Below are 17708 nucleotides of genomic sequence, written 5' to 3'. Positions count from 1 at the left end.
TCATATAGTTGGAACCTAGCACACAAGTAATTTTCATTTCAAAAACATTTCCAGAGTGAGATGGAAAGAACACAGAACTGGAAGTCAAGAGGTCTGGATTCTGGACTTTTAGCAATGTAACTATAATCTTTCTGGGTCAGTTTCCTCATCTGTAAAAGGAGAAAGTTGGATCAGATGATCTTTGAGGTTCCTCTGAATTATAAAGGTCTACCATTCTACTCCTTGCATGTCACATGCCCCTGAACTGGTAAGTTTCAAACATGGAACAAAAAAATAAATAAACAATTTGAAACTAAAGATCAAAAAACCCCTCCCAGGTTAGGCCTGTTTTTGCAGCATGAAGAGATTTGACTGGTTTACTCCCTTAATAAAAAAGAATTAAAAATTTTTTAAAAAACCCACCTTACCCATGTTCAAGTCAAGAGGCTGAGGTTGGAGCGTAGAGCTGCTGACACACTTACACGCTCGGTTTTGAAACACATGTATCACAATCAGGGCTCTTGCTTGTTCCTTTGTTTGATTTCATCTGCATTTCTTGGACGCCTCCTTTTCCAGACTGCTGACCTTTCATGTGCCCTCCTAGGATGTCTCAGACTACCAGACCTTCAGCACAAGACAGGGTCCTTCAAGGTAACATTGGAGACCCTTCTCACTTTTTGTATGACATTTCTCTGAGGCTGAAGGTATTGTTCAGCCCAGGAATACATACATACATAAATATGTATGTATATACATATATACATGTGCATTACATATATATATATTGTGTTTGTGTGTGTATGTGAGGGTGGGGAGGAAAGGAGAATGGTAGTAGGAGGGAACTGGAAGATGGGGAGAATTACATTAGAGGAGGGATGAGGTGAAAGTTTTGTCCAGGAGGTTGAGTTCAACTGGTCTTCATTGACTATTTGCTATTTGCATGACAATACCATAGGGATCCTGGGGGAAAAACACAGAGATGAGTAAAACTCCTGTTTCAATCCTTAAAAAGCTTACATTTTTATTAGAAACTGGTTTAGTTGGTTTCTGTTCCACTCAGAAGACCTTAGGGCTTAACCTAGTTATGAAACTGAGGCTTGTGGTATAGGGACCTTTCTAAATCTCAGCATAAAGGAGGAGCATAAGGGTGTGCCCACAGGGGACTGAGTTCCTTTCATTCACCCAGTTTCTTCATGGGTAAAATGCAGGAATTTTTAAGGTCCTTTCCAGGACCTTAGGTCAACCCTTAGTTCACCCCCTTCACTACTAAAATCTTCAGAGACACTCTCCTTTCCCAGGAGAGTAAGGGCATGGCAAAGAGCTGGCTGGAGGTTCCTTTCTCCCCCAGGTGAAAGAGCAGGGAGATTTATAGTCAGAGAATGATAGCATTTCGTAAGCATTTACTATGTGCAAAGCACTGTTCAGAATTCGGGGAACCAAAAGATAAAAGAAAGACAGACGTTCCTATCTCTCAGAAACTCAAATTCTACTAGGGCAAATTTAACACATGCACAGGTAAGAATATACAAAGCAGGGAGTAAAGAAATGGGGTAAGAGAACAGCCACATAAAGTCGTACAGGATAACTGTGAGGTGATAGCTGGGGAGAATGAGAGGGGGCTTAAGAAGGAGGTTGTATTCATCCTTCATTGCTGAAGAAGACCATGCCATCAGAGAAATAATGACATGACTTGCACTTGACTTTGTTTTGAGTGAGGGAAGGCTATGCAAGGTCACCAGCCTCACTTCTCCTCCAGAGCCATCTGAATCCAGTGACCTGATATTCATCAGGATGACTGGAGATGACCCAGGATGCACTGAGAGATCTTGGCCAGCATCTATGCAAGTACTCACTCAGGAAATGCCCACTCATTGAATAGACCTGTTTAAGAAGTAGTCAGGGCATGGCCGCTTCAATGAGGTCAAGAAAAAGAAAGACATCAGGCTGGGTGAGAAACACTCTTAAGCAAGGATGGAGGAAAAGAAGTTGAGAAAGGAATGCATCCCAGTCATAGAAGTCAGACTGTGCTGGGAGAGGCTTTCCAGACGAATCAGACTCATCTCAGACTTTTGGAACATCTTTTTCTTAAAGTCTCAGCTAAGCTGCCACCCTATACCTGACATCTCCCCCATTCTTCTGACCCCCAGATGTTACTGTGCCCTCTTGCTTCAAATTACTTCCAAATCTACCACCCCTAATTGGCTCCTCAACTGTCTTTGAGCTCTCCTTTGCCTCCTTTCCCTTCTACCTTGCCTTAGTTACCTAAGGACATGTGGAAGAGGAACTCTGGGTGTAATGGAAAGATTCAGAACCAGAGAACCGAGATTTCAATCTCAGTTCTGCAACCTGTGTAACCTTGGACAGGTCAGCTAGCCCAAGCTTCAGTTTCCTTATCCATAAAATGAAGAGGATGGCCTATATGGCCTCAAAAATTGAGATTTTAATCACTGATGTTGCACTGCCTGCTGTATTTATAGATACAGATATATATAGATCTCTTTCTCTGTATATATATACGTACATATATATGCATATATATATACATATACTGCTAATATTTATATAGTCCCTACTATGTGTCAGGCACTGTCTTAAGCACTTCCAATCATTATCTCATTTGATCCTCACAACAACCCTGGGAGGGAAGTGCTATTACTATCTCTATAAAAGATAAGTTATTTTGAAAGCTGAAGGAGAAGTTTGGGATCATTTCTTACAGGGGTTCTTAATCTGGGGTCCATGAAATTGTTTTATTTTAATTAACTATTTCAGTATGTAAGTGTGAATTCAATATAATAAGTATTTCAATTCTACTGGTTTCCTTTGTAATCCTATACATTTTATTGTATGCATTTAAAAACAGCATTTCGAGAAGGGGGTCCATAGGCTTCAGCAGCCAGTCACAGGAGATTACGACACAAAAAAGTCCAACCCCCTTCATTTTAGAAGGGAGGGAACTGAGGTCCTGAAAGTTCAAGGGATTTACGTTAAAGGGATTTCTTAAATCCAGGACGTTAGAATTTAGAAGCCTAGAAAGGCCAACCTTCCTTCTCGTTACAGATCGGGGAGCCCGAGGCTCGCGGATGCCACCTCGGGGGCCCGAGGCTCGCGGATGCCAGGGGTTAGAACCCAGAGGCTCCGTTCCCGAGGTCCAGAGCTGTGTCTTGACCTCCACACTGGCTCTCCAAGGTCTCCAAGCCCAAATCCAGGGCTGTCTCCACGGGTCCATCCTTGGGCCCAAGTTTGAATAAAGCCACCCAATAGGGGCGCTTCAGGGCCAGAACGTAATCCTGCTCTCCAAGCAGAGAGTGAGCACACTTTAAACCAGTAGGCAGTATTCCTGGGTTCGAATCCTGCCTCTCCCTGCTCCTCATTGCCTGCGGGGACTTCTGCTGGCCTCAGTTTCCCCACCCGTGAGATGGGGGAGGTGGTTGCAGGGCCCTTTTCCATGCTGTTGATCATCCTCCCATTTTCGGTTGGTCCACAATGGTTTGCCCGGAGTATCTCCCCCTGGAGCACCCGGGCTGACCTGCCATTTGGGCGCACCCCCTCCCCGCCCCCCAGCGCGTAGCCCAAGGCCAGACGCCACGTGGTGTGCCCTTCATCTAGGCTGCTTGGCTTGACCTAGCTGCCAGGTAGGCTGGTCTCCATCCCCCGAGGCCCGGGAAGGCGGGAGTGGGGGGGCGGGGAGAGGGCCCGGCACGCGGCGGGGGGCCTGGGGGTGGGGCCTGGAACGCGGCGGGGGCCTCAGGGGGCGGGGCTCTCGGCGCACCTGCCCGAACCCTTGTCCACGGCGACTGCGCGAACGTTCTCCTGCCCCTTCTCCCGCCCTCCGCCTCAGTGTTTCCGTGGAGACGAGGATGGCGGCTACGCCGGACGCGGTCCTCCCGTGAGCCGGCGTGGAGAGTTGGCGCGGGGCCGGTGGCCGAGCACTGCGGTGCCCAGTCCCGGCCCACCGAGACGTCAGTCTCAATCAGACCTTTCCCTTCTCTTTCCCTCCCTCCCTGTCCCTCTTCCTTCCCAGCGCAAGCCATGGAGGACGAGGAGCGGCAGAAGAAGCTGATCCGCGGCAAGGCTTTGGTAAGCCTGGCCCTTCCCGGGGAGGGCGGGGAGGTGGAAGCCCGGGGCGAGAGCGGGGCTGGGCTCGGGCCCTGCTCCCAGCGCGAGGTGGCGGGGAAGGGCGCTGTCTTGGCAGCGGGGGGTCGCTGGGCCGCCCCTTGGGGCTGGGCTCCCCGGTGCCTGCGCCCCGCATCGCGCCAGCTGCGGACCCCGGCCCGGGGGAGCCTTCCTGAGACCCGGCTTTTGTCTCCTCCTCGGTGGTTTTCTGCCGATTTCCCCCCTTGGGGAAGGCGGAAAAGCGGGGCGGGGTCTTGTCTGCTCCCTGTGCCCCCCAGATTGCGGTGTCTTTTGTCTTCTCTCCCTTTCTCCCCTGGGCCCCCCCCCACGCACGCAGCTGAGGTGCAGGTTTGCACAGGTGGGCTCCTTCCTTTCCTCCCTGCACAGTCGCAGGGGGGCCCCCACCCCGGGTTTGGCGCTGGTGGACAGCGGGATCGGCCTGTGACAGCTGTCCGGGGACGGCCCTGCGCAGCTATGTCCTGAAGGTGCCACGAGTGCCAGCTGTGAAATCCTGCAGGGAAGGGGGGCGTGTGTTCAGGAGAGGGGTGACCTCTCTTCTCGCTCTTGACGTTTGCAGTTCTTTGTGGTGGGAAGGGGGCTAGCGGCCTTGAGGTGAACGGAGGCTTCAGGGAGGATCGCTCGGCATGTTCCACAGTTGCGGGACAAACTTGGCTCAACAGTGATGTGTTTGGGTTAAAGCGAGCAGACATTTTCATCACTTTAATTTTATTTTTTAACGTGACTTTAAATTGCTTTTCAGAATGGTTGGATCAGATCACAGCTTCTCCAAGGAGCCGTTACAACACTGGTTATTTCTATCTTTTGTTCTCTATGCTGGAGATACTTTAGCTGTATCGTACCTGTGGTTGTAAGAATCACTGACCTTGTACTTTAAGGTTTTCAAAGCACTTTACACGTTTGATCACCATCCTGTGGGTGCTATTTTTATTTCATAGATAAGGAAACCCACCCAGAAGTTAAGTGATTTGCTCTTGTTCCTACAGCTAGTAAGTGTTTGAGGCAAAATTTTCACTGTGGATTATTACATAACGGATTTACACTAAACATATTATTGGGAGAAGTGACTTGGTGGTGTAGAAAATAACCTGGAGTCAAGAGAGACGGAGGTGTGAATCTTGCCTCTGTCACTTAGTAGCTGCTGTCCATGGACAATCACTTCTCCTCTTCTGCAAAGTGTGGGGGTAGGGAGGATAGTGCCTTTCCTATGGTTTTGTAAGCGTCAAATTAATTAATCCATCCAATGTTTTTTGTAAACTTTAAAGTGCTACAAAAGTATCAGCTATTATTGTAGACAAGATGCAAATTATAATAATGAATCTCTTTTAAAAAAACATTTCTGAGAATATTTATTGCTCTAAAATGCCTTTGGGCTTTTTTGGATCATATTCAGACCATCTTTATTAAAGATAAGTTTTAGTATTTCATGACTTAAGAGTTTTAAACTGTCATATTAAAGATAATTACTAGTATTTAAGTACTGAAAGGATCCGTGATATGGATATACCTGTCATTGATTTGAAATCTCCCTTCCTCCTCTTCTATTTGAGTTGCTGTGGCCTAACCAAATAGTCAGCACCTGGTAGCCCAACCTGCTTCTGCTGTGCCTTTTCAAACTTAACTAGGCAGGTCCTCCAATAAGGAACCATGTCCATACTTTTTTAGCCTTTTCTAAGTCCTGCCAAATTTGCTGGCATAGCTTTCCAGTGTCACTACCGGTATTGTACCTGCCCATATGATTGGCTGTTCCTTTCAAACTGGCCTCCCCCGAGTGAATTCAACAACAGAACCAAGTTTTATCTATAGACAAATTGGTGTTAATGGTTAAGATTTTAGTGAGTACAGCTTTCACTGAGTCTTCACATTAATACATCTGGGCTCACTTTATTTAGAGTCAAGGCTTGAGTGACTGAATTTATTCAGTTGGGTTTTTTAAGTGCTGGGAGTGAAGAGAACATTCTTAGAAGCCTCTTTATTGCTGCTTCAGTTGCTGCATTCCGAGTTCCTGAGTAGAATGTTTGATGTTTGTGTACAAGTTGAGGGAGCAAGGAGGCTATACCTTCAAAAAACCAATCAAAGAAGATGTGGTTTAGTGAAAGATTGCTGGATTGGGAGCCAGGGACTCGGGATTGGTCAGTTCAGGACACCTTTAATGTCCATGTGACCTTAAGAGAGATAGTTTTTTATTCTCTCTTGTCTGAAGTCCCCTTACCTGTAAAATAAGAGAGGGGAGTTGATTTTTTTGACCTTCAAGGCCATTTATAATTCTAAAGCTTTGATCACATGATCTGATTTTACAAAAATCCTGGTTTGACTTTTAACCTGGAATTTTCTCTACCTTCAATCCAGGTATCATTCTTGAACTGAAAATAAAACCATTCTGAAACAACATAGCTTATTGTTTGGACAGTGATACAGTGTATCATTTTTTTCACAAGGTTCAGAGACTGACAGCATTATAAAGATCATGCAGTCCATACCCCGATCCCAAACCCCACAGATAAGAAACAGAGGTGAGAGAAGTTCAGTGACCTACTCAGGGTCACCCAGGATCAGAGAGGAAACTTGAACCCAGGACTCTTTTCACAAAACTAGAATTATAAATCTTCTGGGTTTTTAAAATTTTGTCTTTGACAATTCTGCATGAGAAAGGTCAGAACCCCTATTCCTCCTACCTGATTCTGCTTAGAGAAGCTGCATAAGCATGCTGAACAGAGCAGGGTTTAAATGGGAGGAGGGGGCCAGTGTTTGTAGTAGCTGATCTCTAAGGTATCTTGCTTATTATCTGGGTGCCTACAGGAAAGTCACTTAATCACTTTAAGCCTTAGGTTTCTTATATTTAAAGTCTAGATAATAACATTTCTGCTGCTCTCCCTCATGGAGTTGTAAGGACAGGAAACCCTGTATAAATCATAAATTCCTACTATTAGGAATTTAACCTTTCTTTTAGAAGAAAATACTGATATTGCCACGTGGAATTGAAATCTTTTTTTTAATTGTGAAAGACTTTTTTTTTTTGAGAGACTTTTTTTGAGAAAGACTTTTGAAAAGTAATTTTCTGACACTAGTGGTACTTAGGTTGAAAAGAGCAAAAAATGTACTTTATTTTCTAAAATCAGTTATTTATAATTGGGCCCTTTGTCTAGAGCCCTAGAAATAAAAAATTTCTTATTAACCTCCAAAAGCAAACAGTTATAAGCACATTTTACTCCCTAAACATAGTTATCTTATTTTTATTGATGTCTTTTGGTTTTATATTCATTTCTAAATCTGTATTTCCCTTGGACCTGTTAGACAATCATTTGTAATAATTATTTTAAAAGAAAGAGAAAGAAAGGCAGTTCTGCAAAACCAACAATCCCTCTTAATTCTAGTGCATTCTCTCTGTTGATTATTTCTCATTTTGCTTTGTATATAGCTTGTTTGTACATATTTATTTGCATATTATTTACCTGATTAGATTGTGAGCTACTTGAGGGCAGGAAGTATCTTTTGTCTTTGTTTATATCTCCACTGCTTAGCACTCTTAGCACCACTGGCACATGGTAGCCATTTAATAAATGTTTATTGACTGACCTACGGTATATGTAGTATTCCACACCAAGAGTCCCTTACCTCTGCAAAGAAAGGAAGTTAATATATTTTCTCAATTATTATCTCTCCTCCAGTCTCCCATTATCTTGTATTTATTTTGTCTATCCTACACTGTCCTTAAGGTCAGGGGTGGTTTCATTTTCTTTTAGTATCTCTTGTACAGTGCTATAGTAGTTATTTCATAATGACTTAATTGATTGATTCTCCAGGGCCAAGTTTGGTCATAATTACTAATATTCAGTTTATTTTTTGTTTTGTTTTGTTTTTCCATCTTCGTTATCATTTATTTCTTTTTTCTAGAACTGTGCTAGCATCATTCTTGATGGTATTATAGAGATGTATTGTTGAGAAAGGCAAAACAAACTGCCCATGCTGCAGAACTAAATGGTTAATTTCTTTTCCTGTCAAAACTATTGCATTATTTTTTCAAAGTAAAAATATTTGCAACTTTATATAAAAAGAGAGCATTATGGTATTTGTGAGCAGAACCAAGTAAAGGTCGGTTTTGTTAAAATCAGCAGTAAATTATTACTGGTGCAAATGCATACTCTGTATTTCATAAAATTCTATTAATTCTCCAGCAAAATCCCACAAACCACAGCAGTACACTAATGTACAGAATTTTATATAACTGACAGTACCTTTTTTCTTAGGAAAAAAATCAATACAGTAACATTAAAACTAAGCTAACATTCTTTTCTGGTGGCCTCATGCTTTTTTGCTTGAATAGTAAGACTGTTACTCTTTTTTACTAAATGGTCAGCAATAAACAAAATAGTTTTGGCCGGAAATGTCCAGTATCACATTAATACTACATGAAAAGCAGTGAAAAAAATTATATTGGTAATTAAACTGCTCAGTCCCACAAATTCTCAAGTATTGAGCTTATGAGTAAGGAAAAAAATTATAATTTCTGGACCTTGGAAATTAAAGCTACATTATTCTAATGTGAAGAAAGTATCTTTCTTTCAGCATTGTTTTATGCTTGTTTACAAGTACTGAGTCTTATTCAGTTCTTTTTTTTAAAGGTTTCTTTTTTCCCCTTAAATAATATTTTTCCTCAATTACATGTAAAGATAGTTTTCAACATATCTTTTATAAAATTTTGAGTTCCAAATTTTTCTTTCTTCCTTTCCTCTCCCCTCCCCAAGAGAGCAAACAATCTGATATACGTTATACGTGTATAATCCTGTTCAACATTTCCACATTAGTCATGTTGTGGAAGAAGAATCAGAACAAAAGGGAAAAACCACAAGAAAGAAAAAACCAAAAATAAAGTGAAAACAGTATGCTTTCACAGTGTTCTCCTGGTTCTCACTTTACTCAGCATCAGTTCATGTCAAGTCTTTCCCGGTTTTTCTTAAATCTTCTTGCTCATCATTTCTTATAGCACAGTAGACTTCATAGTTCTTTCTCGCATCATGGATAGCATTTTCCATCACAAGTCTTTTGGAATTGTCTTAGATCATTGTATTGTTGAGAAGAGCTAAGTCTCTCATTAATCATCGCACAATGTTGCTGTGTACAATGTTCTCCCAGTTCTGCTCATTTCACTCGGTATCAGTTCATGTGAGTCTTTCCAGGTTTTTCTTAAATCCACCTGCTTATCATTTCTTATAGCACAATAGTATTCCATTACATTCACATACCACAACTTGTTTGCCACTCCCCAATTGTTGGGCGTCCCCTCAATTTCTGATTCTTTACCACCACAAAAAGAACTATTATAAATATTTTTGTATGTGTCTGTCCTTTTCCCATTTTTATGATATCTTTGGGATACAGACTTAGTAAGTGGTATTGCTAGATCAAAGGGTATGCAGAGTTTGATTGCTCTTTGGACATAATTCCAAATACCTCTCCAGAATGGTTAGATCAGTTCACAACTCTGCCAACAATGCATTAGTATTCCAATTTTCCCACAATTTCTCCAACTCCAATTTACCATTTTCTGTTTCTGCCATATTAACAATCTGATGGGTGTGAGGTGGTACCTCAGAGTTGTTTTAATTTGCATTTCTCTAATCAATAATAATTTAGTGCATTTTTTTTCCATATGATTATGGATAGCTTTAATTTGTTCCTCTGAAAACTGCATGGTCATATCCTTTGACTTGTAATTTTATAAATCTGTGAGCCTTATTAAGTTCTTCAGTTTGAATCAGTTCATTGCCAATAGCAAGGGAAAAATGTGTACAATTTATAAGTGTTCTTCATGGTATTGGAGCTTTGTTGGAAAACTATATAAATCTCAAAGGATGAAACTAAGTGAAGGGATAGAATAAGAGGAGAGACTGAAAAATGGGCTGTTTAAAGCTTCTTATAGAAGAAGCTCTTAAGGAAGGAACTAGGAATCCAGGAAGGCAAGAAGAACTGAGCAGATAGAAGTGATCTGTTAAAGAGAGGCAGCATGATACAACTGAAGAAGTCTGGATTTGGAGTCAGATGACCTGGCCTCACATGGCAGCTGAGCTACAACTACTCAGGTGACTGTGGGCAAGGAATTTAATCTTTCTGGGTCTCCTCTGTACAATGAGGAGATTAAATCAGATGACTTTACAGCTGTAGATCTGTCATCCCATAGGAAAGGCAGAATGCAATCCAATAAGGATAGAGTTAACAAGGAGGGTTCCCGTATATGTTAACAATCCCAGTGAAACTGAAAGTTGGATAGTAGAACATTCGAAACAGGAAGTGAACAAGGAATGTATTTGAAGATGAAGGAGTCACAGGTAAAGAGTATATTATTCCATGAAGCAAAAATCCTTTTTAAAGTTAATGAAATAAAACTAGACTCTACAAAATATTGTATATATTAAAACAAAACATTATTTTTCTGTTATGCTCTGTCTGCATTTCAGTAGAAATGCATGTAATTACGTTTTATCTCAAAATGCACAATATGTGAAAAACTCAAATTGATTCTCTTGCCGTGAATCATCAGCTGTAAGGAATTTCCTTGTTCATTTTATATACTAGTAAAATTCAGTTTAAATTTTCATACCATTAAAGTACCTTATGAAAAGTTAATTTTATTTAAACTTTATTTGCAAATTACAGTTTGCTTCTATTAATTCTGAACTTTTCATGATAGTGTAGTGGAAAAAACGCTGGACTTAGAGACAGAAGACTTGGGTTTGCGTTTTTTATTTGCTACATTGTTAACTGTATGACAGAACAAATCAGTTACCTTTCTAAGTTTCAGCTTTCTTATCTATAATAAGGAGAAAAAAGTGCTTTCTGAAGTGTGGAGTGTTATATAATTAAACCATCACTACAAACTGTAGCATTGTGCTGTATTGTGCTCCCCTGCTCAGGGTTAGGGTACCTACAGTCTCAGTGCCACATGTGGCCCTCTAAATCCTCAAGCGTGACCCTTTGATGGAATCCACTTCCCTGGTATCATGTTCTAAATTTATAAAATGGATTAAGGGTTGGATTTAAGGTCCCTTCCAACTCTGAAAGTCTGTATATGAAATGCTACAGTAATTGTCAGATACAGAGAGCACTGAGATAGGTTTTTTATGGTTTAATGATCATGGACCCTTTGAAGACCTCTAGTGAAAGGGAATCCACTACCTAAGAGCTACCCCATTCTACTTGGGGGCAGGTAAATTATTAGGATGTTGTTCCTCACAGGAATCCTAAATTTGCCTCTTTGCAACCTCTCCTCATAGTTATTTTACTTGGCTCTGAGATCATTCTCATGAATATATCCTGTTTGCATGTAGTTGATAGTATTGTGTGTCTCATTAGAATATGAGCTCCATGAAGGCACGATCACTTAACTGTGGACTTCAGCTGCTCCGGCTTTTAGAGGCTGGATTGTACAGTGGATAGGTACTGGACTTGGAAGTCAGAGAGGCCTTAGTTCTAATCTCAACTATGATACTTTTGTCCATGGGCAAATTACTTAACCATTTTTGGTCTCATTGTACCCATGCATAAATTGGGGTGATAATAGAGACCAGGCTCAGAGGGTTGCAGTGGAACTTGAATGAGATGAATAGATTGCAAATTTTATATATTTTATATTTAGAAAGATCACTTTGATAGTTGAGTGGAGGGTGGACTGGAGTGTGAGGCGAGATGAGGCAGGGAGATGAACCAGAAGGCTGTTAACACTAATCTAGGCATGAAGTCGTAAAGGTTAGGACCCAGGGTGGTAGCAGTGTCAGAAGAAAGAGGAGAGTTTATATATAGAAAGAGACATTGTGAAGGTAGAATTGACAGGACTTACGTACAGATTAAATATGAGAAGGTGAAAGAGAAGTCACCGATGACACCTAGGTTGTGACACTGCCACTACCCTCTTCCTCCTCCTTTGCCTCTTCCACTCTTACCCCCCTTTTACTTCTTGGTGTTTCAGTGATAGATATTTCCAAAACAGGTCCATCCACTTCTTTTCTTATGTGACTCCATGTTGTCTTGACCTTGTATGGAGGCTTGAGGATCTCTGGATGCCGTGGTGTGTTCATTGATCGTCACTAGTTCTCAGTACATGACTCTGTTCATTGCTTTTAGGTTTGCCCATTGTTACTTTTTTGGAGACTATGATGTTACACAAATCAAAGCTGTATATCACCAGAATAATATTAATGTCAAAAATGTAAGCCTTTTTTCCCCAGAGAATGGCTTAGAATCATTAAAAAAAATGTCACCCAGTTTCCCAAAAGCATTTTAGCCCAAGATCTGAATTTGAATCCTACCTCAGATACTTATTAGCAATTTTCTCATCCATGAAATGGGGATGATAATGGCAGTGCACTTACAGGATTGTTGTAAACAGTAAAAGAAATAGTCAACCTAAGGTGTTCTGCCAACCTTAGGGTTGGCTTCTTGTTAAGACTGGCTTTGTTTAATTTCCTGGCTATCTCACCAGGTTCCTGATGCCACCCTGACTAGAAACCAAGACCTGGCCCACTTAATGCTTCTAAAAGGGGAACCTGTGGGCCATCCTTGCATTGTTAACTTCTTTTGCCTTCTGGATTAATTTGTAGTGAGAATGTTACAAATGGTATTTTGTTCCTTCAGTTCCATTTGTTAGTCATCGAACAAAGATCTCACAACCTTTCAGTCACCCTTGAAACTTGACTGCCCCTCACTTCCCATACCAGTCAGTTCCTCAGTCTTGCGAGTTCTCCACAGAGTCTTTGTCATCAGTCTCCTTTCTACATAGGGAGCCACCACCCATGTTCAGATCCTCATAGTTTCTGTCCTGGAGTATTTCAATAGCCTTCCCATCGGTCTTGTTGCCCCAAGTCCTTCCCCTCTCTAATCCATCATCTGCACAGACATCAGGGATGTTCCTGAAATGTAGGTCTAATTATTGTCCTTCCTCTATTTTAAAATACCTCACTATTGCCTCTACTATCAAATGTAAATTCTTCTGCTAGGTATTTAAAATTCTGTGTTACCTGGCTCCAACCCTCATTTCCAGACTTATTGTATATTATATCACTTGATACGTGCTACATTTTAGCCAAAATGGCCTCCTTGCTGTGGGAAATCCCATCTCCTATGTCTGTGCCTCTGCACTGGCTGAGCTGCCTCACTTGACCTTGTCAAATCCCTAACTTCTTCTGGACCTTATGCTCAAGTGCCATGTCCTACATGAAGCCTTTCCTGTTCCCTCAAACTGTTCCTCTCTTACCCTCCGCTCCAAAAGTACATTTACTTTATGAACATTTGGTATTTGTGTGCATTTTTCAAAAATGTGATTCTTAGCACCCTTGGCCCCCTTTCTATTACTTTTGAAGCAGAAGTGGTATTAGGTAGGACTGGAACCATTTTATATTTTTCTTTGTTTTATTAATTGCTGTGACTGAAGAATTAATCACCAAGTGGCTAGCTACTAGTGATGAACTTCTCTTTACTTCACTAGCTGGACCTTGTAAAGTAGACACATCTTGTTGCTGGGCCACTGAAATCCTTCTTTGTAGGGCCTGAAGGCTGCTACGGGCCTGCTGAGCCTGGTCTCTGCTTTCTTAGCCTTCAAGAACCTAGGATTACATGCTCAACTGAGTTAATCTGTCCTAATGTCCAAATGACCTTGAGAATATTTCTGAGTATGAACACAGACAAGTATCAATAATGTATTTATCCTTATTGTGAGGTTTTCTTGTTTCATCATTCTGAGGGCTCTTTTAAAGATATGCATAACTATCTTATGATAGTGCCACAGTTGGCTACTTTTTTGAGATTAAATATTGAATGGGCCAAATGGGTCAAATGAGGTTTAGACTAGTTCAGCAACATACAAGTGAGGTAACTGGTCTTGCACCTGTTCCTTTGAGCTACTTTTAGGATTTTTTTTTTTGAAGTTTAGTGTGATTGATAAGAAGTGATATGTATTCTTCTACCTTACTGGCCCGCCTTCCATGAAAAGGTCTTTTCAGTTGACCAAAGGGGCAACTTTTTCCTGATCCTTTCAAAAGGGCCTCTTTTCCACTCCATGTATGTCCAAGGTGAATTTGTAGCCATTCGGTTCCACCTTCCTCTAACATTTGAAGTAAGCCCTTCTGATGCACTCTTTTAGGATGCAAAGAGGTCCTCTTATCTTTTCATTTCTCTTATATCTCCTCTCTTCTCTGAGGCTGCAGGGCAGGATTGTTCTTTAACCTGAGTCCCAGCTTCAGGGATAACCAAGAGGGAGGACAGAACCTGTAACTCCCAACAACTTGTGACTCAGAGTGAGCAAGGCAAGACCTCACTAAACATATAATTATTTTAAAATTTGTATTCTGACTAAAATTTGGATTTATAACTGCACTGTCCTGAAAGAAAAGGTGGTCTGGATCAGAGGATAGTTTTTATAAGTTGTAAGCTACTAGAAGCACTCTTGCCCTGTAACCTTGTTTTTTTCATTAGTTTGGCTCATCACTTCTTTCAGATTTCATGCTACTATCATTTTTCCTTTTTCACTGGGGTCCCCAAATCCCCAGCCCTCAGACAGCTAGAAAACTACAGGTTTCCTTCACTTTACTCAGTTCCATAGTGAGAACATGTCGACCTTTTAAGTATCTAAAGAGAATTTCCTGTGAAGCACTACAGTCCATCTCATCTTCCTCTACTATTCTGTCCTCAGAGGTAGAAAAAGATCGGAATTCTCATAGCCTTCTTCCCAGAATATCTGCTTACTCTCCTAAGGCCCTTTCTGCTTAAAATTCTTTTTTGAGTTGGGCTTTTCCATTCATTCATTTCTGATTCTATGGCCATAGAATCAGTTAGCCATAGCTGCCCAGAATAAATGTGTGGAATCTGCTTGGCTAGTTCTTCGTATGCTCAGAAATTATCCTTCTGTGCCAGTGCCTATGTCATGGGAAAGCCGGTGATACTAGCCCTCCATCCCCAAAATCCACAGTTTTCTTAGAAGAAATGCTCTACTTTGTCTAGGCTCCACATCAGTCTCCTCTCGTTTCTTGCCCCTCTTGTCTGGAACTTCACAATCTCTGACTGCTGCCTAGCTTCCTTTGAGGCTTTGTAGGCCCTCTCCAGTGCCCCTCCCTTCTGTGGCCAGACTTTCTCTATCCTTGCCCTGGCACTGTGGTCTCTGACCAGACTTTGCCACTTTCTGCTCTTGTTTGGCACCCCCCCACACTCCGCCTTGAGTTTCCATTCTCTCTCTCCAATATCTTCCCAAAGCTTGCTCACCTTCGTTCTCCTTTCCCCTGACTTGTCACTGCTGTCTACAAACATGCCTTAACTTTCATTTCACACTTCCCTTCCTTCCTTTCTTCCCCCACCGCTTTCAGTGTCAGGCTCCAAGAAAAAGGTATCTTCATTTTCTGCCTCTTCTTCTTCACTCCCTTTACTGAAACTGCCCTTTCAAAAAGTCACCAGTGGCAGTTTAACTTAAATCGGATGTCCTTTTTCAGTCCTCAACCTTCTGTACCTCTCTACAGCTACTGCTCTTCACAAAAAAAAATTTTTTAATGCAGTTTTAAAATTGACCTACCTTTTACTTGAGGGGTAGTGTGGCATAGTAGATAGGGCACTAGATTTAGGTACCCTAAAGGAAGAGGTCTTGAAGAAGAGTATTTCGAAAAGCCTTTGCATTTGAGTCTGTGCTCTCCCCTTTTCTTACTCCTTTTCTTTATTAGCTCTGTCCTCTTGTGCAGTATTAATTTTTATTATTTTCTGTCCTTTCTTGTCCCCCAAGCTTTCCATTACTCTATTGTCATCCCCTCACTTTCTTGGACCTTGAAGCTAGTCTTATTTATAGGCCTCAACACCCTGTAGTTATGAGATTCTCCCAGGACACTAACATGGGGTTAACTTTAGAAACTGCATACCTAACGTATAGCAGCCACAAGGGTTGCAGGGATGGTGGGAGTAGCAGGATAGCTGCCCCTCGGAAACCTCTATGCCATCTTCCCATGATTTCTTCATTTGTAGATTTGATCTGTATACCTCCTATGCTTTCATCCCAACCAATTATTTTTTTAAACAATGTTAAATAGCATGGGGCCAATCACAGATCCCTGGATGCTCTACTGTGGACCTTTTTCTAGGCTGATAGCCATTCAGCCAGTTGTGAAATCTGTCAGAGGTTCTTAACCTTTTTTGTGTCTTGAGCTTTGACAGTCTGGTGAAACCTACATATCTTTTCAAAATAATGTTTTTAAATGCATACAAGAAAATACAAAGGATTACAAGAAAATCAATTACATTGAAATACACCATTCAAAATATTTACAAAACAAATTCTTTGACTCCAGATTAAGAACGCTTGGTGTAAATGTACTCTTATTTAGCTCATTTCTTTCCATTTTGTCTACAAGAAGGCATGAAAGATATCCAAGGTCTCACCTCAGAGATCATTCTTCTTGATATTTAAACAGAAATATCTCCATTCCCTCTTAAAGTATTCAGAGTTGAAATCTTAGAGACAGAAATTTTCTTGCTATGAGTCCCAATTTTGCCCAAAGCTAGTCAGACAAAGAAAACAAGTTTAAATTTGTAAAAGAAATTATTCTCAAGTAAAAAGGACTTCTATACAGGGATTTGTAAAACCTCATGATTAGTGTGCCTGAGCCCTAAAAGGTAAATCAGTCAGAAAAAAAGATTGTCCATAAGGCAGGCTGAAGCCACACTTATGCTTTCATCTTACCTTCTAAGGTAAGTAATTCCCCTTTAAATATTTCATTTCTTTTCAAATGATGATGAAGTTCTTACAAGAAAAAGGTAACCTTTGCCACACTGAGTCAGACCTGTGTTCCAAATAGCCACGGAATTTTGACAAAGGCATCATAGGCCATGTCCTGGAAGGTCATGATCATCTCATATGACATCATCTAATTTACCAAGGACATGTCCTAAAAATCCAATTTCATCACTTCAGGGATCTGTAATTTTGTTGGTGATGATACTCTCTCATGGACACACATCAAATCCCCAGCCCCTGCTTTCCCTCTTCCTCTTCATATCTTAGGAGAAACTCTTTTGTGTTGCTGTGGGACAAAACTTGCTCTTCCTCCTGGTAACTTTGTGGTGGGCCATTGGGGTCATGGGGCCATTCTTAAAGCATTTCCAGGTTGCTGAAAAACTTGAGGCCTTCAGAAATCCATGGTCACTTATATGCAAAGCTCAACATTTCTTCTAATTTTAGTATCCTCTTAAATAGTCATTTGCACTGAAGATGTTTCGACATAAAATTTTAAAATCCTTGATTTAAATATCTTCAGTTGCAGTCATTGTGTGAAAGTAAGGTATGCCTAGAGATGCTACAGCAGTACTTAACTGGAGAAGAACTGCAAAATTTATTTTTGTGAAGTCAGTTCCTGCAGTTATATTATAATTTCAGCTGTGTTATCTCTGCTTCAGGTGACGTTTTCGTTGGTAATGCCTCCTCTGACATTTTCTCTTCGAGTTTTTGTGTCTGTGTGTAATAGTTAATGATCCACAGTTACATGTATCTGGGAAGTATGAAAGGAACTTTGCAGCTAAATCCCTTTATAAAGAGAATTGGTTCCTAAACTTGTTTCGTAAGTCATCTCTTC

At 41.1% G+C, this 17708-nt stretch overlaps 1 protein-coding gene across 1 annotated transcript in view; it reads left to right on the top strand.

Moving 5' to 3' along the window:
- The first annotated feature begins 3427 nt into the window (after positions 1-3427).
- LOC140531806 (A-kinase anchor protein 9-like) overlaps positions 3428-17708 on the top strand; it is an 89406-nt gene continuing 75125 nt past the window's right edge. The window contains exons 1-2 of the mRNA XM_072650518.1: positions 3428-3546; positions 3639-4059. Of these exons, the coding sequence (XP_072506619.1) occupies positions 3428-3546; positions 3639-4059 (540 nt within the window). The remainder of the gene's footprint in view (positions 3547-3638; positions 4060-17708) is intronic.

This window comes from Notamacropus eugenii, chromosome 3, assembly GCF_028372415.1.
Source record: "Notamacropus eugenii isolate mMacEug1 chromosome 3, mMacEug1.pri_v2, whole genome shotgun sequence".
Classification (NCBI taxonomy): domain Eukaryota; kingdom Metazoa; phylum Chordata; class Mammalia; order Diprotodontia; family Macropodidae; genus Notamacropus; species Notamacropus eugenii.
Note: the sequence above shows the minus strand (reverse complement) of the source record. Positions and strands in the feature narration are given on the sequence as shown.